At 31.9% G+C, this 25,471-nt stretch overlaps 2 protein-coding genes across 4 annotated transcripts; one reads left to right on the top strand and one right to left on the bottom strand.

Moving 5' to 3' along the window:
• The first annotated feature begins 4,567 nt into the window (after positions 1-4,567).
• Positions 4,568-8,897, top strand: LOC133688084 (uncharacterized). Its single transcript, XM_062107475.1, has 5 exons — positions 4,568-4,841; positions 5,239-7,494; positions 7,947-8,148; positions 8,238-8,434; positions 8,515-8,897. Exons 2-5 carry the CDS (start codon positions 5,385-5,387, stop codon positions 8,556-8,558), a joined length of 2,553 nt encoding a protein of 850 aa, XP_061963459.1. The 5' UTR covers positions 4,568-4,841; positions 5,239-5,384; the 3' UTR covers positions 8,559-8,897.
• A 903-nt stretch (positions 8,898-9,800) lies between these two features.
• Positions 9,801-18,155, bottom strand: LOC133688083 (COP1-interactive protein 1-like). Of its 3 annotated transcripts, none has more exons than XM_062107474.1 (6): positions 18,005-18,155; positions 14,541-14,649; positions 11,133-14,387; positions 10,791-11,033; positions 10,457-10,612; positions 9,801-10,293 (listed from the first exon to the last, which is right to left on the bottom strand). In XM_062107474.1, exons 2-6 carry the CDS (start codon positions 14,613-14,615, stop codon positions 10,045-10,047), a joined length of 3,978 nt encoding a protein of 1,325 aa, XP_061963458.1. In that variant the 5' UTR covers positions 14,616-14,649; positions 18,005-18,155; the 3' UTR covers positions 9,801-10,044. The 3 variants fall into 3 exon arrangements, with proteins under 3 accessions (XP_061963458.1, XP_061963455.1, XP_061963456.1); XM_062107471.1 differs by having other exon boundaries at positions 9,801-10,296; XM_062107472.1 differs by lacking the exon at positions 18,005-18,155 and adding an exon at positions 15,391-15,601 and having other exon boundaries at positions 9,801-10,296.
• Between the last annotated feature and the right edge of the window lie 7,316 nt (positions 18,156-25,471).

A 25,471-nucleotide genomic window follows, 5' to 3' on the forward strand; every position in this document is an offset into this window, starting at 1 on the left:
GACTTAATGTGTGTTTAACGTCATTGCAGTAATTTTTATATTTACGGTAAAAAAAACTATACATTATTGTTTTATTTTTAAATACAAACCTTTACCATAATTTGAGATGAAAAGGGCTTAAATAATAAAAATCATATAACTTTAGATCAATCTAAAAATATCTTCAACCGCATCACAATAGAATGCCAAACAAATCTTTAAATGTTTAGGCAGGTAATGTTCACATTGCTGTAATTCTTTAAAGGGAAAGAAAGTAGTTCTCTATTCTTAATCCAAAGTGGCATCACTCATTAAGAATAAGTTCCTTCAGAGAGGTGAGAAGAAAAGAAAGGAAGATAGTTGCAATTAGTTTGGAGGCAGTTCACCAAACTTGTAAATGTTTCAAGTTAAACGTGATTGGATTTTTAATTAGATGCATTAGATAATTGGGATATGGGGAGGTCTAGTCTTGTGTGTTTTTGTGCCATGTTCTTGTGTGTTTTTAAGTAGTATCTTGTGTGTTTTTGTGCCATGTTCTTTGAGCTAGTCTTGTGTGTTTTTGTGCCATGTTCTTTGAGTCTTGGGTGTTTTTGTCATTAGACAATTGGGATTTGGGAGGTCGATCGAGTCTTGTGTGTTTTTGTGTATTCCATCTCTTTATGGCTAGCTGTGGGGTTGCATGGAATTTAGGAGCAGTGCTGCGAGATCAGATATGGAGCGTGTTTGGCAGTGTGGTTGCGGGTGCTTTTCAAATAGTTTTTCGTGCCGAAATGCATGCCAATGATATTTTTTTATTTTTTAAAAATCATTTTTGACATCAGCACATCAAAACGATCCAAAAAGTATAAACCGCACTTAATTTTAGTAAAAAAAAAAAAATTCAAATTTTAAGGAAACGCAGGTACAAACGCAGTACCAAACGTTTCCATGATCAGCTAGCTGTGTTTGAATCCAAAATAGAAGCTAGCTTGGACCATCTTGAATTTTTACTTGTCTCTCATATTGTTTTTTTGTGTGTGTTTCATCAGCTCATCCTCTATATTCCACTATCGATTTGAAGAATCGGACATCTGCAGCAACAGAACAACGATTTGGAATTTCTTGAAAATATATGCTCCATATGGTCCCAACCTTGAGCCTCACGAGACGCAGACGCAGCTAATTAATTCTTAATGCTACGTACCACCATCTAGTCTTTCAAATTGGTATGCCTGAATGGGACAAATCTTAATTATTTAAATTAAGAAGTCAAAAACTGATGCTGGCCACTAAGGTCCGCTAATTAATCCACATGATTAAACATAAATCATTATTGTAAAAATGAATCTCGTCGTGAAAGATCTACGTACTACCCCCGAGTAGAGCCATGTAGAAACAATACTGGTATTGATTCATTCAATCAAGAGGCTAGCTCTGGTGTATAGAGAAGACCTCACCGTTTAAGAAGAAATCCAAGGAGAGGTTACAAGAAATTGTTTTGTACGTAGAGCTAGCTAGCCACCAAAATCCGAGCTCCATCAGTTAGTTAGTCTTGTTTCTCATATATATTATTATTATTTCAGTATATCTATATTACTATATATATACATACATACAAGGAAAGATCATGAAGAAGAGGGTTTATTTTGAATTAAGTATTGTCTATATAGATAATCAATCATTTTTAAACATAGATAACTCGGTTTAGACTCGTTTAAATTGGGTATACAATGCTGGAAAACAACTTGGGAAGTTAGGGTTGACAGCAACAAGAGATGTCATGGGATGTGATATTTGAGTAAGAGAGAATTTACTAGGGTTTTTCGAGCGATGGAAAGAAGGTTGTGGGTCTAGTACCGAAGGGATCTTATATATAAATCAGGAAAGAAGAAACAGGATACAGGACAAAGAAACACAGCTAATGATGGGTAAAGGCCAAGCAAGAGAGTCCAACACACGTGGTGCGCCATGGGAAATTGAAAGCTCAGCTTGTGATGTGAGACGGATGCTACTTTCTATGGTTTCCAGCAAGCTTTAACACAACAATGGACACACAGTACTGGATGTGGAAGGACTGACACATGAACACCATCTTTTCCTGTAAAGAAGTTACTATATTAGCATACTGTGATCAAGCAAAGTGGGTTAGTAGTGTCAAAAGAAGATAAATGAAGATCGGGCAATTATGAGGGGGTTGAAATGGGTTGCAAACTTTTGGATGATTTGATTGATAGAATGTCCATCACTCTACAGCTACTTGTTGTGATTCAGACTATTGTTTTGCTAGTTACGTGAAACATGCTTCCCTGCGGGGCGGCTTTTCTTTCAACACAAAAATAAAAAATTATGCACAGGGCGCCTTTTTACGTGTTTTTGTAGAAAATTAAAAAATAATAATTATGTATTCATGTAATTTAATAAATTGATAGCTCTATATGTGTGTTAATAAAAACAATCATAGATAATAATTAAAAATTAAATTAAAAAAATAAAAAGATATATATAGATTAAAATATTTTATCTTACAAGACAAGATTTTTATCTCATTGTGTTTGTTAAATTTATTTATTAAAATAATTTTTTATTCAAATATCAAACAATAATAGAAATAGATATATATTAAATTAATTGAGTAAACTAAAAGGGGAAAAAATATCATGCTTGCAAGACTAAATATATTATAAATATTATCTGAAAATTTTTAAACAAAAATATTTGAAAAAAATAAAGTTTACATATACAAAAGATTAAAAAAAACATAAATGAATAATGAAAACCTCTTTAAAAATTAAATATATTCAAAATAAAATAAAATCATTTGAAAGAGACTTTACAAACAAAATAGAATTGATAAAAAAACATGAATAATAAGTTCACAGTGAAATATGAAAATATGCACTATATCGACTAAACAATACTTGTCCCTCTCGTTTGATACCGTCATCGTCTTTTCATCTTTTTCCCGAGTCTAACTCCCTTGGTGATTTTTTTAAAAAAAAATTAAAGTCAAATTAATTATAGTCAAATAAGGTAGTGTTTAATATTATAGCAGTGATTATTTTTTAAAGTGTTTTTTACTCTAAAATGTATTAAAATAATATTTTTTAATTTTTCAATTTCTAACATCAACATATCAAAAAAATATAAAAAAACATTTTTTTAAAAAAAGCATGGTATGGTATGGCCGCGTAAACATACACACCCTAAATCCCAGGAATTCTCACTTAATTGTTTCTTATTTTAAGATCACTAGATAATGGAGATTCTCCACAGTTTTAAAAACCCTTCGTTGCTAAGATTCTCACTCTCCAGCAAAGAAAAACAAGCCTTCAGAGTTTTTTTTCCCCTTAAATATTGAGAATTTAAGAAAATCGGATTTTAATACGAACTATAAAGCATAGGATCTTTACTTTGGGCCTCTATAAGTTCTAATGGCCCAACAAATATAAAGCATCGTATCAATAGGGTCATCATAACAACACTCGTCATGTTCAATTTTTAAATCTGTGTATGAAGCCATCATTATAAAAAAGACAAATAATATAAAGAAATTACTATAAATTAAGAGAAATTTTACTATAAATTATAATAGTAATTTTACTTTAAATTTTTCATTTTAAATTTTAAATTTTTCTAAGATGATTTTTTAATGTTTGTATTTTTTTTCTATCTCTTAACAACTAAAACATATAATTATCTTATGTTTATTTGTTGTTTGCTTGGATTATACAAGAACAGCCAGACCCAAGGCTTTTGGGTTTGGCAAGGCTGCCAAACTTGAGAGCCTATAAAAAATTTAAAAAGATTTATTAGAATTTCTATTTAGAATACTTTAATGATAATTTAAATGTTTTTTTATAAAAATAAAATAATTTATAAAAATATTAATTAGAATTTTTATTTAGGATAATACTTAAAAGATAGTTTAAATTATTCCTGATATTTATACCAGACCCAAGTTTTTTTTAAAAAAATAATTTTTAAAATATAACATATTTTTTTATATTTTTTTAAAAAATTATTATTGGCCCGTTGCGGAGCATGGGACAATAGATTAGTATAAACTATTAGGTGAGAAAATAATTTTTTATAAAAAAAATGAATAAACTATAGTCAATACCCTATAATTGAGTAATGTTGAATTACAATTCTCTTGGTTTAAATTTTTCCCATGTTAATGATAATCTTAAAGTTTTTAAATAATTTAAAAGGTTGGTTCGCAATTTGTTTCATTACTATTAATAGTAATTGTAGATAAATCTAGATTAAATTGTGAAAAGTGGAGTAGAAAGAAAAAAAATATTATTTGGCAATTTGTTTCATTATTTGTTTATTTACGCAGTTTGCTACGTTTTATATTGCTTTTTAAATAAAAAAATATTATTTTTTTATATTTTTAATTTAAAATACAATTTTCATTGAATAGACAAATGGGTTCTAAACTGCTAATATTCTAATATTTAATATAGGGGTGATCTTGGAACATTTTAAAATCTATAGAATTAATTTTGAGAAATTCTAAATGGTAAAGAATAAAATAAAATATCTCAAATCTAGAGACTTGAGAGGCTAAAATATAGTTGACCCAGAAAAAAAAAAACCCATCCAAGCAATCAAAACAACTCTCTTTCAGTGCCTCTCCCATAAAAAAAAAAAAAAAAAAAACCTAACCGGCAGGACACAAAACCAGACCAGCAACCAGACCATCTTCTCGGTTCACCCGAAATTCCGATGATCAGCTAGTCGAGGTAACAACCCAACAAGAATCTTCCCTCAAAACTTCACCACCAGATAGATCACCTGTGAAAACCCAGAGAACCAGTTGGGTCAAAACAATCGGTCCGACCAGAATTCACCATAGTTTTTTTCTGTTACAGAACAAAGTAAAGTTCTTTTCTTTCACTTGTATTTCTGTTTTATTGAATCATGTTTCTATGCCCAAAAGCAGTATAATTTAGTGCCATTTAGTATTTGTGATATTCTGGGTTTTAGTCTTATAATGTAATAACATGATCAAGGAATTGCTGACTTGCATGACTTTTGGGATAATAGTCTATGGCATAAATTTGAGATTTCTAACATTTTACTAGGAATATAAGACCTGGGTTGTCTTCATATGATGATTTTTTTAAGCTATTGACTTTAAAGTTTCAAACTTTTGTCTTCTGGGCTGCTATTTTTCTTTGCGAGGTATAATGTGAGCTAGTTTGATTCATCTATCATCGTATTTAATGATTAATTGCGTGTCTTATTTATGTTCTGTTTTGTGTCAAATTGTAGGAATTGAGGTCCAGCTGACAGTTTTGTACAACTAGGAAAAGGCAACATTAATGTTGTTCAGGTTTGATCAGTTACTTTTGTTTCAGTTGAAGAAGAAAAGTTGATGGTAAAGCTGTTTAGTGATTTATAAAGGGTTAGTTTGGAAAATGGAGGAGTTTTTGGTACCATCACCAAAAGACCTGGCATGGAAACATTGTCAAATGTTTAAGGAAGGGGAAAAGACACGCATGAAATGTATATATTGTGGTGAAATATTTGAGGGTGGTGGGATTCATAGGTTTAAGGAGCATCTTGCCGGTCCCAAAGGTGGTGGGCCTATGTGCCAAAGTGTTCCATCTGATGTTCGGCTATTAATGCAGCAAGATCTTGATGTGATTACCGCAAAGCAAAACAGCCAGCAACTGAAGATTCAGGAAGAAGAAAGTGATGTTAATTTGCCTCTTAGTGATGTAGGCATGTTTTCAAATCCCTTCAGTAATTTTGAATCAGCTCCGGGAATGCGAAGGAAAAAAGATGTGGGATGGAAACATTGTGAAATGTTGAAAAACGAGAAACGGGTGCAGATAAAGTGTAATTATTGTGCCAAATTGTTTAAGGGTGGTGGCATTCATAGATTTAAGGAGCATCTTGCTGGTAGAAATAGTGGTGGGGTGCCTAGTTGTACACGAGTTCCATCCGATGTTCGGGACTTGATGGAACAACATTTAAGTCCAATTGTAGTGAGGCAAAGAAAGAAACGAAAGTCAAAACGAGAAAAATTAGACGACGTTGATTCACCTCCTGGTGGTGAAGATGTATACATATTTGCTGATTATAGTGATGACATGATCACCCCACTTCGAGCTGTTGCAGCCTGCAATTTAGTTGAAGTAAATTCAGATTTCTTACTGGATGGAGAAGGAACGAGTAATGGAAATTTGGGCACAAGAAAGAGCGCTATTGCTGTTGCAGCTTCAGATGATGCTGATGCTTTAATAGCATTGGGTTCAGAAACAGCAGATAATCCAATCCATGCGATATGGGGGCGGTTCTTGTATGATATAGGAGCTAGTTTAGATGCAATGGACTCAAATTTTTCCCAACCATTGATTGATACTGTTGCTTATGGGCGGCCAGGGATTGCTGCACCCTCACATCAAGATCTTCGTGGTCGGATATTGAAGAGTCTGGTCGAGGAAGTAAAAAGTGATATTGATCAATATAAGACAAGATGGGTGAAGACTGGCTGTTCTCTATTGGTTGAAGAATGCAACTCAGAAAGTGGTGTAACTATACTAAATTTTTTGGTGTATTGCTCCAAAGGAACAGTATTTTTGAAATCTGTGGATGCATCAAATCTTATCCACTCAACAGATGGTCTGTATGAATTGCTTAAACTAATGGTGGAGGAAGTTGGAGCTGGAAACATTTTACAAGTAATTACTAATGGTGAAGAACATTATATTGCTGCTGGGAAAAAATTAATGGATACTTTCCCTTCCTTGTATTGGGCTCCCTGTGCAGCTCGTTGCATTGATCTGATACTGGAGGATATTGGAAAACTTGATTGGATAAATACAGTTCTTGAACAGGCTAAATCTGTCACGAGATTTGTCTACAATAACAGTGCAGTGTTGAACCTGATGAGGAAGTTTACTTCTGGTAGTGACATTGTGCAACAGGGTATAACACGCTCTGCTACCAACTTCACTGCATTGAAACGAATGGCTAATTTCAAACTTAATTTGCAAACCATGGTAACCTCACAGGAGTGGATGGACTGCCCTTATTCAAAGCAACCTGGAGGATTAGCAATGGTAGATATTATAACTAATCGGTCATTTTGGTCTTCATGCATCTTGATCATCCGTTTAACAAGTCCTCTCCTGCAAGTTTTGGTGATAGTTAGCAGTGAAAAGAGGGCTGCGATGGGATATGTTTTTTCAGGAATATATAGAGCCAAAGAAACCATTAAGAAAGAACTTGTGAAGAGAGAGGATTATATGGTCTACTGGAATATTATAGATCATAGGTGGGAACAACAATGGCAAACTCCTCTTCACGCTGCAGGCTTCTTCTTTAACCCCAAGTTCTTTTATAGCATTGAAGGAGATATGCACAATAAGATTTTGTCAAGGATGTTTGATTGCATCGAGAGATTGGTTCCTGATACTGAAGTCCAGGATAAGATTGTCAAAGAGTTAACCTTGTATAAAAATGCAGAAGGACACCTTGGGAAGAAGTTGGCAATCAGAGCTAGAGGAACTCTGCTTCCTAGTAAGGATACTTTCATTATAGTTTGATTACTGTTGCTGTTTCCATCTAGTGTTCAGATTCTTTGCTTTCTTGCAAGAGCTTTCTAATAATATTAGTTCTGATAGTACGCCAATTGTTGTCATACACATGGCAAGTATGTGCATGCAACCATTTAAGAAACCTCTTATGAAAATATTGTCAACATAAGTTTCCTTTCATTGTCAAACTCATTTCATACTGTCAAATATCATAAAAAATTTAGGAATATCAACATAACTTCACTTGTGCCTGTTTGGCATGTTTCTGCTACTGTGTTCAACGTATTTGACATAAGACATCATGTAGGCGGTTATATTTATTCTTCGCAATCCTTGCTTGTACAAGAATTTCATCTTTCTGTCATGTAGTGGGCTGCATTTCTTTTTCATCAATATTACTTGGAACTGATTTCTAAATATACCATGGCATTTTAGCTGATTGGTGGTCTATGTATGGCGGATCTTGCCCAAATTTGGCACGTTTAGCTATTCGTATTCTCAGCCAAACCTGCAGTGCAATTGGGTGTAGCCATAATCATATTCCCTTTGAGAAGGTGCATCGCACAAGAAATTTCCTACAGCGTCAACGACTAACTGATCTTGTCTTTGTTCAGTACAACCTGCGTCTTAGACAAATGTAAGTAAAACCAATGACTGTTTATTTTAGTTATTTGAAAATCAGAGAGGAAATAAATTTTGTTCTTTTGCTTACTGATTTTCTTGCAGGGTTGATGGAAACAAAAAGCAGATTCCTGAGGACCCCATATCATTTGATGATGTCAGTCTTGTTGAAGACTGGATCACACAGAATGAGCTTTGCCTAGAAGACTCTGGGAGTTCAGATTGGATGTCACTAGTTCCACGTTCTGTTAATACAATGCCACTGGCACCATCAACTGATGAAAGTGAAGACGTCGCTTCTGGTAATTGCCTTGCTATGCTCTAGAATGTCTCAAGTCAGCTCCTTTTCTTAATCAAACTAAACGCATTGGTCTGTATGCAGGGTTTGATGATTTTGAGATCTTTAATGGATCGAAGGATGTTTAAAATGAGAAATGGAGATGATGAAGTAAACCATGGAGAGTTCATATTGATGGCTGGTTATGTTTTCCACCATATGCTCACATTGGAGAAAGGTATTGTAATGTTTGAAGCAATGAATAGGAACTAGTTTGGGGCTGTGACTCCTATCAAGTATGACACTAATGTTGTGCAATTTGGACCTTCCTAAATATGGCATAGTTGAATACTTTAAGCGCTGCATCTTTTTGGAGTCCAGTAAAATTTTCTGGTTTGTGCTTCATCTGCAGAGCGCTGAACAAAATCCGCACATGGAGTAACACCATGGCTTCCTTTTCATGGGAATCTTTTGATCATTTGCTTTCATGGCTTTGAGTTGACTCACCTTAAACCCTTTTGACATCAAGAATAATTACATTTCTGGAGATCACAAAGAGATGTTATCGCTGGTTTTATGACTGAATTTAAATTATGATACAAGGAATCATTGCAAATACAACAACTAAGCCTCAATCCCAAAATAGTTGAGTCAGCTAGATGGATCCTCTTGTGCCATTATGTGTGATCATACACCGAATCTGCCTCAATATCAACAGATCTTAAATCCTTGAAGCTACTAAATTTGTTAATCTGGCAATCATAATGGCGCCGAGAGCTTTGGGGTCTTCAGGATGCATCTCCATGAAATGTTGAGTGGCAGTACTTGTCTTTGAATTCTTTCAATCAGACATTGATGGTACAGCAATGGTAATGTGTTGAATTCAGCTCTTGTTCGGTCGCCAAATAACTTGATTACAGTATTCAATCTACCTTTATAAAGCAGGATGTAGTGGTCACTAGATGCCTGTTCTCCATGTTTCTTGTTCATCACATGCTCTTCTTGTTCATCACATGCTCAGTTTTTTCCAGTTTTTTTTATAACCCACTTGAGAATTTAATCAAACATCCAGAAAGAGTGATGGCTTTCATCACTTGGGGTTTGACTTGAAAAAAGTCCTAGGTTGCCGGGTCAAGCTGTGTTCACCCTAATAGGTCTATTATTTATATCAAAAATATTTGTTTCAATTTTTCTGCAAAAATTCTTTAATGTTGAATTAGCCGAGTTTGGATTGATTTAGCTAACCTAATCAGGAGGTTTGGATGAGTCAATGTTAAAACTAGTTCATCTTGAAACCTAATCTCCAGATCACAAGATTTTCAAGGCAACCTACCAAGCTAGGCTAGACCGGGTTTAAGAATAAACAAATCAAAGCACTTACATCCAATCAATAAACTAATAAATGCAAGCTTGAATATTACATGAATTGAACGTTTCTTCTGTCACATGGATTGAGGCAAGGGATAATAAAGAAAACAAATTCCTGACCACTGCTCAAAAACCTAATCTAGAAAGCATACTAATACAGCTTCCAACCTCTTATGTATAAACTGGAACGGAACAAGGAATTTTTTTAAAGAAAAAGGGCAAAAAAACCTGAAGCATTGAGCAGGACCAAAATCCAAAATGCCAAAACTAATAACGCTTCCCAAGAATTACACCAATGATGATAGATACCAAGGCCACTCCCAAGATGAATTTAAAGTTCATGGCAGGCGAAACATCGGCAGTTTGAGTATGTGTTTCAGAAGAGGATGAGGCTTGCGCAGATGCAGCTTCCAACTTTTTCTTGCTCTTTCTTTTTGTGGGAGTAGAAATAGCGGCGCTGATATCTCTGGATTTGATCTCTACTCCTTTCTGTTCAGCTGGACCGCTTCCATCACCCTGCTATATATCTCAGTGTAAACAACTGTTCGATTTTTACATTTAAATGACTAGTATAATAACATGTCCACTGACCATTTTTTTCCAACTTCACCTCCTCATGGCTTATTTTTTCCAGTTTAGACAATGAAAATTCCATGAATAGGGGGAGATATAAACTGACCTTTTCCAATAATTTAGCATCAGCCTCTTGCAGTTTCTGCTCAAGTTCCTTCACTTGGTTCTCTAGATGTGACACTTCTTTGTTCTTGGCTTCAAGGTCTGCAAAGGATTTCTTCAGAGCTGCTTCTTTTTCCAGCTTTTGAGAATTTGCTTCTTTCTGTTTGGTTGAACATTAGAAAGAAGTGTCAGTAAAGTTTTTTACAAGTTCCTTGCATAGAAACAATGGGAGGCCTACACGAAGCTACAGTCAGAGATGTTGTTCAGTATTCAGTAATAAACTTAATGGAACATCAGAACCCTATTTTTGAACTCGTGCTTGATTCTTGAAAAAATACCTGTTCTTTTAGTTCAACTTCAGCAGTCGTCAATTGTTTTTCAAGTTCCTCGAGAGAAGTTTGCAATGCTGACTTCTCAGCAACCTCAGCCTTGAGACTTTCAATCTCAGATTTCAAGGCATCTTCATTGGCCTTCTGTCCCTTCAGTTCTTCCTCGAGTTGAATGATCACTGACTGAAGTTCCTTCTTTTCATGTTGATATGTTTCATTGAGCAGGTTGTTCTCTTCCAAAACTGAAGATATCTGCGATTTGAAAGTTTATCAGGTTAGAAGACTATGGACAAAAGAATTGCCAAATCATTATTTACCACGAAAAGGAAAAACACAAATGATGCTACAAACCTGAGACTGTAATTTCTGCCCTTCATCAGTAAGCTGCTGCCGCAAATCCTCTACGGCCTTCTTTGAAATGTGAAGCTGCTCAGTAGTTCCATTTTTCTCAGAAAGGATTGTAGATAGTTTTGCCTCTAAATCTCTGAGTTTGGACTCATATGAGGCTAGCTCCTGAGTGAGCTTCAACTTATCCTCAGCTAGCACACCACTCTCTTTTTCAAAGTGACCTGACTTTGTTTTCAGTTCCTCTACAACAGTTTCCAGATGTGTTACTTTCAGGAGAGTCTCTTCTAGCTCGCCTTTTCGAGATTCAGCAATTGTGGATGCTTCATGAGCCTGTTCTTCATACAGTTTTACTTGCCCCTCAAGTGCTTTTAGCTTCTCATTCAAATCTCTTGTTTCTACATCCTTCAGAGTGAGGCTCTGAATGGCCTCTTGTAATTGTGTTTCAGCGTGCATCATTCGCGACTCAGCTGCAGAATGAAGTTCTATGGCTCTTGAGTGCTTGTCTGTTATTTCTGTGATGGTGCTTGCGTGAGAAGCAAGTTGTTGAGATGTGGCTTCCTTCTCAGAAACGGCAGAATTTAGCAATTCCTGAAGTTCATCAATCTTGCTTTTCAGTTGATTGTTCGTCTCAACTAAGAGTTCATTCTCGGAGAAGGAGTTGGAAAACTTGGTTTCTGCTTCCACTATCTGACTTTTGAGTTCTTCATTGGAGGTTTCCAAAGCTACCATTTTTAACAAGCACAAGTCCAATTCTTCCTTCAAAAGTGCAGACCTTCCAGTTACTTCAGTTATCTGCTCTTTGTATGCCTTTACTTGGTCTTCAAGGGTATTCAGTTTCTCAAACAGGGATTTTGCTTCAGAATCCCTGTTAGTGAAATTTGATAATGCTTCTTGAAGTTTGATTTCTGAATCCCTTGTTAGGGCTTCGTGTAATGACTCAAGCTCTGACTTTCTAGAAGTGGCTTCCTCTAATAATTTCTCTTGTTGCTCAAGTTGCTCCTCTGCAGATTTCAGCTTCACCATTATATCACTTTCTTTCAATCCAGCAGCCTTTAGATCATTTTCAATGCTTTCCAACTTCTCTTGCACCACGGTCAATTCATTACGCAACACTCCCACAAGATTCTCAGCTTCAGTCAGCTTCTCATTGGAACTGCTTGATGCCTCTTCCAGCCTTTTCTTTTCATCAGTGACCAAATTCAGTAATTCTGTTAGCTCTTTCTCCTTCTCCCCAGCCATCTGCAGCGAAACTTCAAGGCTTGATGACTTTGCTTGGTAAGCCTCAATTTCAGATGCTAGTTCAGATATCTTATCTAAGTATTTACGGGAATCTGCTTCTGCATCCACACATTTCTTTTCAAATGCACTGTTCTGCTCTTCAAGTTCCTTGATTCTGTACTTTTCTGCTTCAAGCAACAGCACAAACTCACTTGCCTTTTTTCCAGCATCCTCTAATCTGGAATGAGATGTCTGGAACAAATCCTCAAGTTCAAGGCTGCGCTGATAGTGCATGTTTGCTCGGTCCTCATGCCCAGCACATTTTTCTTTTGCAATTTTCAACTCCTCCTCAAGTTCTGAATTCCGAGATGATGATTGATTCAGGGAAGATTCAAGGTGGCTTATCTTTTCCTGGTATTCCTCCATCTGGGCACTCAACTGATTCTTTTCCCCCTCTACCTCTTTCAGTGTAGTACTGAGTTCGGATATTTTCTCTGAGAATTCTCTCACCTCTCTCTCAGCATCATTGCTTTTCAGTTCGACTAAATTTAACTGTTGCTCAAGTTCCACATTCTTCTTCTCTGCTGCAACGAACCGTATCTCAAGCTCTCTCAGTTGTGATTTTGCCTCTTCTGCTGCTTCATTTGAAGCTCGGATTAAATCCTCAAGCTCCAGGTTCTTTTGAGAGGCAGTTGCTGCAGCAGCTCCAGATTCACTGTGGAGATCTTCCAGAAACTTCAACTTCTGTTCTAGCTCTGCACTGTTTGACAAAGCTTGGGACAAAAGAGAATCTGCTTTACAGAAATTCTCATCTGAAGTTTTCAACTTTTCCTCAAGCTCACCGCGCAACTCTTTCATCTGTGCTGCAGTACTTGTGAGATCCGCCATGGCTGCTTCTAGAGCTTCTTTTTCTTTCAGTACTTTAGCCAATTCTTCCTGTACAGTTGAGACCTGTGCTTCATGGGTTTTCAGCCCAGCCTCAACTGATTCCCTTGTGTTGATTTCTTCCTGCAACCTCAGCTTCATGCCTTCCATCTCCGAAACCTTTGCTTGAAGATCTTCTTTAGTTGCAGTGAGCAAATTCTCAAGAGCCAAGAAATCTTCCTTCACCTGAGATTCTGAAGCTTTCTTGAGGTCCAATTCCTGGGTCAGTTCGCCGATGAGAGCCTCTTTTGAAGAAAGTCTTTGCTCTATGTCCAGCTGCTGTGATTTTGAAGCAGCCAACTCTTCATTAGCTGCTGAAAGTTCTGCTGTCGTGCTCTTAAGTGCCCCTTCAACTTTCAGATTCTCTTCAACCTTCTCGTACAGGCCCTTGACTTCCTCCTGAAGAGTAGCCATCTGATTTTCCATTTCTTTTGCACTCAGTTTTGCCGCCTCAAGCAGCCTTTCAAACTCCAAGGCCCTCTGCGTCTCGGATTCAGCATGCAAACCACTTTCTTTGTGCAACCCCTCAAACTTCTTTGCCTCACCAGAAGATACTTCCAGCTCATGTTTCAACTCTTGCATCTTCTTTCTTGAATTCTCGAGTTCAAGGGTGATACCATCAAATGATTCCTTAACCTCAACCAATTCCTTATGCTTGGTTTCTTTTGCTTGTAAAGCTTCTTGCAAAGTGTGGAGCTGTGCACTAAATTTCTCTTCAGCTTCAATTATCTGCTCTTGCAATTTCTTGTGACTGATTTCAAGCTCTCCATACTTCTTTCCACTTTCATCCAACTTCTCATTGGCCAGCAAGACATCATCCTTCAGCAGTGTATTCTCGGATTCAGAATGCTTTAATGCTGCGGATACTCTTTCCAATTCGAGCTCAAGTTCCTTCAGCTTCTCTTGGGCCTCTAGCAATTCTCTGGTCGAACCGCTTAAACTTCTTTCCACAACAGATGGCTTATCAGCCTCCCCAGCAGATTTCGCCTCAGCGGTATGAGAACCACCATCCTTCACATCAAGTGATTCCTTCTCCACTTTGATGAATTCTCCATCAGTTTCATCCTCTTCCTTCCTCCCTTCCTTTTCTACATGCGTCAAGTCTCCATTTGTAAGCTGTAATAACATCACCAGAATCAAAACTGAGCTGACAAAGAAGGGTTTTTTCCAAAAAAGAGAAAAAAATCCACAGCAACTTGGCATTTCAGCAAGTTTGTGCAATGCAGGCTAATGTCACTTTCATCAAGTTTATTCAGGCATTAAAATTACCTTAATAAGATCAGCAACATCAGGATCACCCTTCACAACTGGAACTTCTGAACTGACTTGTGTCTCGCCTTCCATATCAAACCAACTTCACTTTCCTAGATTTCTCCTCCTGAATTTGTAACAAGTTGGCAGTTAACACAACATTTTATTTCATGATTTACATAGCAAAGCCTCAAAACTCAAAAGACATTGAGCAAAGCAACATGGTGTCTTTCGTTACTGTATCTACTGCATTGCCAGCATGGAGATCAGAAATCGATATTGCTGACTGGCTCAGATGTTACAGTGCTATAGTTTCACATGTTTCTCGTAATCAACAAGTGTCTCACAATGATATTGTAGCAGCCGGCTCGTGAACACTCAAATTACTATGATTTTGGTGAGAAATTATAATATTTCCTTAAAAAACAGAGTTTATACTACTATTATCTGTGTAATCAGTTTATGAAAAAATAAAAATTATAAAATGCCAAGTCAATTAGCCGAGGTGGAATTAGTTGGACGCAAATATAGTTATAAGCCTCGACTCAAGATCAGGTACTAGATCAACTTATAAATAGGTGGATCATCTTAACTTCCTTTTTTTTTTTATCATTAAACCAGGCCGGAGCTAAATTTGAGGTTAACAAATCATCAAGCAGGGTTTCATAAAGATGTGCACAAGTGAATTACATGATCACCGTGTCTTTGATTTGGACTTTGAAGTGTGTGCCGACAAAACTACCTGACGTGGAAGCCTAAATAGGACATGGTACACGTCAAAGCATGTCATCATAGACGTAGCCAAACAAATTATTCAACGGGGAAATGCATTTCATAGAACATAAAATTCCAAGATGCTACGTTTTACCAGGCTGTATGCTTTGCTCTCCACATGCCCTCTTGGAAGGGCAGCCGGCCTGGTAGATACCCGTCCCAACCCATATTCTATGAACAACCCGTTTCCCGGCCCCAAAGATCTTGTCATTTATTTCTATACACGTTATCAAATTTCTAGATTTTACTACACAAAGTCTAAACATCTATAGTTGAAAAAACATATTTCGAGATCAAAACATGACACCAAAAAAGTAGCAATTAATGGAATTGGTGGGTTCAGAAATCCTGGCGCAATTTATGTAACATATCACAACAACATGGGAACCTGGTAATAATTTGTATCCTATGATGTTTATCCAAAATACATCATAAAATAACCATAAAATTAAATTAAAATTAAAAAAAATACTCTACTGGTATTAAGATAAAGAGCTTACTATTGTTCTTATATGTATTCAAATACAATTTACTAGGACTATATAAGATCCCAAATCACCTAACCTATTATTATGACATCCCATCATGTGAAAATGTGAAAAAGTCATGTGGGGCCTCATTAACTTTCTGGGACCTAAGAATTTCACTCAAGGGCCATCAAATCCTCCTTTTCCATGATTGACTATGGAAACATGACCGTCCAATTGGAAAGCAGATGAGATGAGATTGATCAACCAAAACATCAAACATGAAAAATTACATGAATTGAATTACGAAGGTGGTTGAATTGATTAGTTTTTAAATTTATTTTTAAAAAATTATTAATTTAAATCTCACAAATTTTATAATTATTGAAAATTTATATAATTAATAATTTTAAAATCTATTGAATTAATTAAAATACATACAAGCTAACTCGAATATTTATATTATTAATAATAAAAAAAACCATGTATTGAAGCAAAAATTAGAAAAAAGAGAGTGTACATATCGAGACCAAAAAGGATGCATAGTGGGTGGGATCCTATCAAAGTTGGCGTTCCATCTGTATCTCATCTCTCTTTTGCTTATTTTTGTTTTATTTCCCAGTATTAAAGTTAAAATTGTGTGACAGCTCAATTTAAACCTTTTATATCATCAAATAGCTAGATACAGGCACACCCTTAAATATGAAAATTAATCAAGGACGGTGACCCCTACCCAAGTTTCTATAATCCGTCTCTGCTGTAAATCATACGCCCAATAATGACTCTTGACAGATACGAAATTAGAAATATGTAACCAATTATATTGTATCTTTTAAGAAAAATAATATGTAATGTGTGAATTAAAAAAAAAAACAACAGTTTTTCTTTTAAAAAAACATATATAGCCAGCAAAATTTGGTCTAATGCAAATTTATGGAACCGGTTTAGCTCAAGACTCAAGTTACGATTAAATTAACACAGGTTAATTATAAAAATAAATTATTTTAAAAAAATATTAAAAAATATATTTTTTATTTTTTTTATAAAAAATCAAATCAAGTTTAAACAGAATAACAAGTTAACTCACCGGATCAAACTAGATCAATTTCAATATGATTTTTTTAAAATCCAACCCAAATTATGGTCAGGTTGACTCGACGGAACAGGTGGTTTGAATAATAATGCTTTAGTGTTATAAATTGTAACATGGCTATTTAATTTTCCATGGAACAATAAAAATTCAAGATACTAGTGTGAAATAACAATTCTAAAGGGCAAATATTATACTATTCTATTTTTTTTTTAACAAAAACAGACAGCATGCATCAATTGAAGAGAAAATTTATGACATTTTTATAAAAATTAATGGAGAAATTCATGAGATTCAATTTTCTTTTAACCTAAAATATTTAATTTTTTAATGGAGAAATTCATGAGATTCAATTTTCTTTTAACCTAAAATATTTAATTTTTTTCTTTTTTCTTTTCCAAATTATTGTTGGAGACTGTTTGGTGAAATGATAATTTTTTAAAAATTAATTTTTTTATTTTAAAAAAATATTATTTTAATAATTTTCAAGTAAAATTTAAAATATAATGCTAAAACCTTTTAAACAATCATTGACACATCCACTGCTAGCTGGAGTGGAAAAAACAAAAACGTTTGGCTACAAAACGATCTAAAACAAATTCCATGCGTTGTTAAAGATTGATCACTGAAAGATACTACAAAGAAGCAAATAAAATCAGATTTATTCTGACAAAAAATTGACAAACAACCACCGTGTTCATTGATTTTTAAATTATGAATAAAATTTTATTTTTACTAACCAGAAAGGAAAATAATAAAAGGTCAATGATCAGACCTAAAATAGAGGTTTTTGTAAAAAAGAAAAAAATATAAAGCAAAGTGATCAAAGCTTTCTGCTTTTATTCCCTTTCCTTTTTCAAGCAACATTTCCAGCAAGCAAGGTATTAATTACCCTTTCTATGCCCATCCATTTCAGATTTGAACATGAAAAAATTATGAACAGAGTGATGATCAAATTCTACATAAAAAAAAAAAAAAGCACAGCCCAAGATCGCAAACAAACTGAACACTGAACCATCATCATCAACAACATCACAAAAATATTGATCACTGCAAGAAAAACACACTTCACTGATGATCTCTTGATAAAAAAGACTGATACTTTGAGCAAGAAACAGAGCTAAAGAAAACACAGACAAAAGATAGTTTACCTGAGAGAAAAATCGAAGTTGGATTACTTCCTTTATCTTAAAAAAATGGGATTTTCCTGTTTTACAAGAAAAACGAAAAATTTAGAGAGAGTTACGGTCGTAGTGGTGGAGGAGGAGAGAAATTTGAGAGAGGAAAAGTTTTTTTCTTTGTATTTTTATATAGTGTGTGAGAGAAAGGAAAGAGAGAATCTTATACAAAGGAGGGAGGGAGGGAGGGAGAGGTGGGGTCCACCTAGGAGTGATTGGTGGGGTCAGTCCAATAGGACAATGGTTGGGTCGGAACGCTGCCGGTTTGGTTCCATCTTAGGTTTTTGCCCCTAGATCTCTTTCTACTTACCATATATAAATTGTCTAAAACATTGATAAGAATGTTTTATGAGCTCTTATTTGATTTGAAGGAAAAGAATTAAAAAATGAATAATTAGTTACAAATTCATATAGGAGTTTCAATCAGTTTGCTGATTTAGATCAAGAAATTTAAAATAGAACTACATTATGATAATTTTAATCATCATATTTCTTGTATTATATTAATGTCATAAGATAAATTCATATTTCAGTATTTATTGTCCGCATGAGATGATATTAGTATTTTGAGATAATCCTGATTATTAATTTATGTTATTAATTTGGTTGTATTTATTGGTTTGCTTCCAATTAAATTATGTTTACTATTTTGAGGTGATATTAAAAACAGGATCTGCAAGAAACTTGATCAAAATTAGAAAAATTAAGATAAATTATGGCATGTTTAGAAATATGGTTGCGATTGATTTTCAAAATGTTTTTCATTCAGAAAAGTATTAAAATTTTATTTTTAAAAAATTATTTTTGATATCAGCGCATTAAAATGATTTAAAAACATCAAAAAAATATTAATTTAAAAAAAAATAAAAAAAAATTCTAATTTCTTCAAAAACTCTTTTAAAACACAAGAATAAATAAGACCATAAAACCTAGCTAGTTAGATCAATGAGTTTGGGTATTCACTTGTTTTTATTTAAAAGAAAAAAACTATAATTTGCAGGAATTGAAATTGAAACCTTTAGCTAATAGAATTGTATGTTTACCACTTTCATTATTTCTTTTTAAAACTTTCATATAATGCAATGAACATTTATATTTTTATTATATTATAAACGACTCATAGTAATTAATGACTTGATAATTTAATAGCTTAGTCGATTCATTAGTTTAATAATATAGATATAAACTAACATTTGGTATTTTTTTTGTTTTTACTTGTATCCTCATATCTTTTTAAAGAGTGAGACTAATCCTATTCAGGATTCATGATTATTCCTTTCAATAAATATATTTTTTGAGGGTCGAATTTATATTTTTACCTTTACAGAGATATAACAATACTTTAATCGCTAGATCAATACTTCATTACTGTACTCACATTTGTTATGCCAGTAAAAAAATGTTTTTCAATAAACAAACGATTTTTCTTAATTATATTTTACAACAAAAAAATTAAATAAATCAAGTTAATCATGCTCCATTTTCTGATTGCCTGCAGTCCAATCTGGGTGAATTGTTTCTGACGACATAAATTTCATCTCATAGGTGGAAATCAAAAATAAATTCTATATAGAATATTTATATTTGAAACCGATTATTTAAATAACAATGATTAATTATCTAATTTGTTCTTTCTTCTATCATATATCTAATCATAATTAGCTAAATTTAAACCAAAACGATTTTATGCTTAGCCTTTTTCTTCTTCTTTTTCCCAGATATGTAAATAAGATTTAACAGCAATGATCATCATCATCTAGCAAGTTTGACCATCAAATTACTTGTTATTTGACCCATGTATTTTATAACTGTCTGCTGTATAGGAAAAAAAAAACCCAAGAAAAATAATGCCTTTATTGTATATTAAAATGATTTTTTTAAAATTTTATTTTTATTTTTGATATTAGTATATTAAAACCATAAAAAACACAAATCTAATATATTGTAGATAAAAAATAATTTGAAAAGTAAATTAAAACACAAAAATATATACATGGTCAAAAGCATTGGTACCCATTTTTTGATTTCCTTATTATACCGGACTCAGGTGGGGTGGATCGATTTAATCAATTAAATAAGTTAATTCATGGTCAAAACCTATGTAAAACATAATTTGATTTAAAAACAAAATTTCACTTAATTTTTCACTTAAATCTTGAATTAGATCATGAATTTAAACGAGTTTTATAATTATTTTTTTTTATTATAGGCTGCAATTAAAGAATTTTTTCAATCAAAATTTTGAGTATTGGAACTAATTAACTTCATCTCTAATTTGTTTTTTTTTTTAAGATGAATCTATTCGTATAAGATCATGAAATTCATCATAATTCTGCTTTCCAATATTTGATCTCGATCTTTATCATTGAAAAGTAATACATAACACATGTATTGTGCAATGTATAATTTAATTTCGTGGGGTTATGAGTCAATTTTTTTTTTTTGAAAGTCTTTTTTTCTTCTTCTTGTTATTGTTTTTATTTCCCTTAGTAAGGAGCAACTCGATAGTTTTGGCATCGCAAAATTATATACAATAAGTAGACAAAAATGGAAGACATTTTTAAAGTTTACAACACAAAGAAGGTGCCATTGGTCACTGAACAACAAAGAAAAATGTGTGGCTTTTTGGTCTCAAAATGGCGGCCTTTGTCGACCGACCAAACCGCCCTTCTACGTGTGCTGCATAGGCGACGACTGTCTTTTCTTCGGCCGAGCGTGACATATTAATTGTTTTACTGTAGTGGATTTTTCAAATTTAGTTTGCATATTAATTATTTTTTAATAATTTTAAAATATATTATCCGATATATTTTTTAAAACATAAGAAAATTTTCTATTTTATGATATGGTGTATCTAAAAGAATTTAATAAATCTTTTTATGTGTTGATTCAAAGTTTGAATCTAAAATATCAAGAAAAAATGTATTTTTTTTAACTAGTAAATCAACTTTTCTAGAATTTTTTTATCATTGTTTTAAAATTTAGATTTGTGTGTGGGTAAATCTAAACTCGAGATCTAAATCCATTCAAGTTGGGAAAAAAAAAACTAAATGATACAATTAAAGACTTATCTGATAACTTGAATTTGATATGGTTAAAATCTAAATTAGTTAAATTTTTTTTATTGAAATTTTTTTATTAAAATAATATTATTTATTTTGATTATTTTTAATTTTTTTTTAAGTTAATCATTCATAACCCAAACCTTAATCAAAATCCACCCTGCATCGAATTTGCTTTTTATACCTTTATTATATATATATATATATATATATATATATATATATCAATGGACTAGTAGGTGCACAGTACACAAAAGTTTTGTGCATTTGCTTCTCCATCATTCCATATACTCCTAATTAACATTTGATGTTAAACACTTTGATTGCTACCAGAAAAACTAAATTGATAATATACTGATAATATCTTAAAAAAATCCAAATAGTTTGAAGGAAAGTCTTATATTTTAGATAATTAAATAATTTTTTGATTATAAAAATTTGATTCATTTTTTTTTTGAGATAACTGATGTTTAATACCTGTAAAAAAATTTGATGAATTTAAAGACTCATCAATTATTAAATCAATGATTTTTGAAGATAACTTACAATGATTTTATAGATGTATACTCTAGAAATAAATATACAATAACCAATGAAAATTCCAAACCTCTTGATGGTTGAATGATTTATAATCTATTTATAGTTTATAAATTTTTTTATAAAGAATAGGGGTTAAAGTGTAATATTAATTGGTTGGTATTAAAAAGTAAAAATATACTTGATGTATGTATTACTATTAAGGAGAAATTTCCTATCATATGTATTAAATAGAAAAAATATTTTTGATATATATATTAATAAGAAATAGCATGTTTAATTGTATGGTTCTATAGGTTTGTTTGATTAATACGTGACCTTTTTTTATTTATAGTCTGTAGCCCTCATGTTTGCAAAGTTTGATTAGTTTCTTAACTTGCATGAATCCTCGCCGTCTATATTGGTATGTGTATAGTTGACCCTTTTATGGTAGGAGGGAGGCCTTCAAACAAATGAAAGAAATGGTCGCAAACATGCATGAGTTTCTTAATTTCCACAATATCTTTAATTAGTTGATAATTTCATATATATATATATATATATATATATATATATATATATATATATATATATATATTAGGTGGTTGCTGTGATCAATTTCTTGTACTCCAAAATTTAGATTCAATATTAAAATTAACTTATTTGTAATGATTAAATTATAAATCAATACGATTATAATGGGTATTTACGGATCAAATTTTTACTACATCCATATTGTACTTATTATTCACTGACTAAGAAAATTAAATATTCATATTATATTTATTGAGTTTTGGATATATATATATATATATATATATATATATATATATATAATTTAAGTATTATTTATTATTCAATTTAAAATAAATAGTAATATATATTTATTTATTTGAGATATGCACATAAATTCTATGATGGAATTATAAGTATCATTTATGTGTGTGTGTGTTGTGTTATGTTAGTATTAGAGGATGTATATAGTATATTGAATTAAAAAAATATTGAACATATCTATCTATATAATTTAAATAAATATATCTCAATTTAGATTTGGGTTAGGTTTTGAATCGGGTTTATAATATCTGTATTATATTTATTATTCACTAGATAAAATAATTATTCTAAAACACTCATCCATTTCAGTTGAGTGTCATCGATGTCCATCGAATTCAGAATAAATTTTTATTCTAGTAAAGAAGTCACGTGCATTCTATTCATTTTTTTTTAAGTTTTGAATCTTAGAATATAATATGAAACTATACAAAATGCACCAAGAACCTAGACAAGCCTATCCTTCTTTTTCTATCATTTAATTGGAGGTCAATACATATGCCAATATATGCTAATAATTCTAGTTAGAAATAGCTAAACATGTAAAAGGCCGTCCGTTCAACAAGAAATTTACAAATCAAAGGATACGTTAATATTTTTTATTAACATTTCTGTGCAAGAAGGGCTCAACACTCCATCCACACTTGCTATATTGATTTATTATGCTGAATTTTCCAATTCATTAATTTTAGCAATGGTCAATCTTGAAACTTTACTTGGTCTTATACCGTTGACTTCTACAAAGTCCATAGAATACAGGAAAGATATGTTATCGTTGTATTTAAAAATACAGGAATTTATTTTAAAATTATTATAAAAATACATTTGAACAAAAACACGATGTATATTTACCCAAAAACATAAGAAGAGTTGATAGATACATAGCATAATAATTCTTGTAGATGTTGAGCCTCTACTAACCAGTCCCAAAGTCGTGGAGGTTGAGAAAAAAACTCAGAGACACCCCAATCTACAGAATGAAATAAAATATACATAATATAATGACAGAAACATCACAGAGGGATAATTAGTAGAGATGACTTAAAATTTTGGAAGGGAAAGAGACAAAAAGATGTTTCCAAGAAGTAGTTGGGTCTATTATTGCGATTTACGGTGCTTTTCAATCAAAGTGTATTTTTTATTTCAAAATATTAAAAAAATATTTATTTAATGTTTTTAAAATTAAAAAAAATACAACCTAACCACGCTTGACTAGTAGTTTTTAGACTTAAAAATTCAAAGCGCAACACCTAACTGTTTTTTTTTTTTTTAAAAAAAAAAAGAAGAGTCATTTTCATAGCTAAAATTCATTCAAATCGGAGCCCCAAAATGGGATGAAGTAGTTGTATATACTTGTTTGTCACCTTTTCTTTTTCCCGAGAGAGTGATTTATCAGTGGCCAAAGATTTATTCTGCTATAGCTTTTGGTGGGTTCCATTGCCACCCCAATTTGGATGGAATTACAAGACACCAATTTGAACGAGTGCCTTGAAGAAAATAAAATACACAAAAGTAAAATCTTTTTTTTTTTTGCAGTATCATAAAAAAATACTTAATAATATTTAACTATATCATAAAAAATAACTCAAAAATAAATTTTTAATATTTTAATTTATTTTCTCAAATTTATTAAAGAATATGTACTCAATTTAACATAAAAAAAGTTAAAGAATGATGAAATTAAAAAATATTCATAATTATTTCAAATAAAATAAATAATAATTTAAAGAATAAAGACTAAATCTAATAGATAAAAAAGTTGAAAGATAATGAAATTAAAAAAATTCTAATTTCATGAATTGTTTTAAATAAAATAAATAGTAATAAAAATAATAGGGATCAAAGTTGGTATAAAAATCAAATTAACTTAGATTTTAAGAGACAAGATTGAAAAAAATATATAAGAAAAGCGATCAAAACAATGCATAGCAATTAAAAAACTAAGAATTAAATTTGATATTATTATTAAAAAAAATTAATTGCAATTTCTACATTAAATTTGATATTATTATTAAAAAAAATTAATTGCAATTTCTACAAAGTATATTATGCTTAAAAAAAGTACTTTCTTAAAAATAAAGTTAAATTTGTTTTCTGCTATAAGTATTTTCAATTGACTAGTAGACAATATGAAAAGGTTTAGAAGGAAACAAATGTGTCTGATATTGAAAGTGTTAGATAAATAGAAATTTGTTATCGATCATCCATGGCTAGCTTTCTTAGCGACGAAGAGAATATTAATTATTATAAATTCTATAAAAATGTGAGAAGAGAGAACAAACACACCAAAAGGCAATATAATAAAATTGATTTAAAAAGTGAATTGATCGTAACCTTTTGGATCCTTAACAATATATGCCAATCTATACAAAGCTGGTTTTATGAAATCTCCGCAAGATAAAAAAATTAAAATAAAATTCAGGTGATTTATTTATCAATTAAATAAAAATGAATACCATGTGATAGCGGCATTAAAATATTTGATAGTTAATAAAATTTATTTTCTCTTTAACCTTTTAAATTCAAATTTTAAAGTTAATATATAAATTTTTTTTATTTCTCGAATACATCATTAACATATATATATATATATATATATATATATATATATATATATATATATATAGTAAAATTATTATTTTGCTCTTGGTGGAAAAAGAAAGCTTGATGGTGAGGTAATTTGATTTTTTTTTATAGCCTCACTGGTTATTAAAAGATTATTCAAACATATGTTAGTCTTTTTCAAATTTTATGCAAGGTGAAATAACATATGTACTTTCAAGGTTAACAAAATCAAGATGTGAGTTTTTTTTTTATCTTTGAAAAAATTTAAAAACAATAAAAATACTTATTTATTTTTAAGATAAAAAATGTTTTTAGAGTTTTTGACCAAGGGTTTTTTGCTTCTTAGAATACAATAAAAATATGTTCTTACCCTTATAAAAGATTGAAAAAATACATGTCTAGAAGCATTTTTGTAATTTCACACATGTTTTTTATATATATACTTTGTGCTAGTGTGTGGCCT

This window comes from Populus nigra, chromosome 3, assembly GCF_951802175.1.
Source record: "Populus nigra chromosome 3, ddPopNigr1.1, whole genome shotgun sequence".
In the NCBI taxonomy this organism is placed as follows: domain Eukaryota; kingdom Viridiplantae; phylum Streptophyta; class Magnoliopsida; order Malpighiales; family Salicaceae; genus Populus; species Populus nigra.

Coding starts and splice junctions, on each gene's coding strand:
- LOC133688084 (XM_062107475.1), top strand. CDS start 5,385: ATGGAGGAGTTTTTGGTACCATCACCAAAAGACCTGGCATGGAAACAT. Junction 7,495..7,946: donor TAGAGGAACTCTGCTTCCTA/GTAAGGATACTT, acceptor ATGGCATTTTAG/CTGATTGGTGGTCTATGTAT. Junction 8,435..8,514: donor AAGTGAAGACGTCGCTTCTG/GTAATTGCCTTG, acceptor GTCTGTATGCAG/GGTTTGATGATTTTGAGATC.
- LOC133688083 (XM_062107471.1), bottom strand. CDS start 14,615: ATGGAAGGCGAGACACAAGTCAGTTCAGAAGTTCCAGTTGTGAAGGGT. Junction 11,034..11,132: donor GGCAGAAATTACAGTCTCAG/GTTTGTAGCATC, acceptor TTCAAATCGCAG/ATATCTTCAGTTTTGGAAGA. Junction 10,297..10,456: donor ATGCTAAATTATTGGAAAAG/GTCAGTTTATAT, acceptor TGAGATATATAG/CAGGGTGATGGAAGCGGTCC.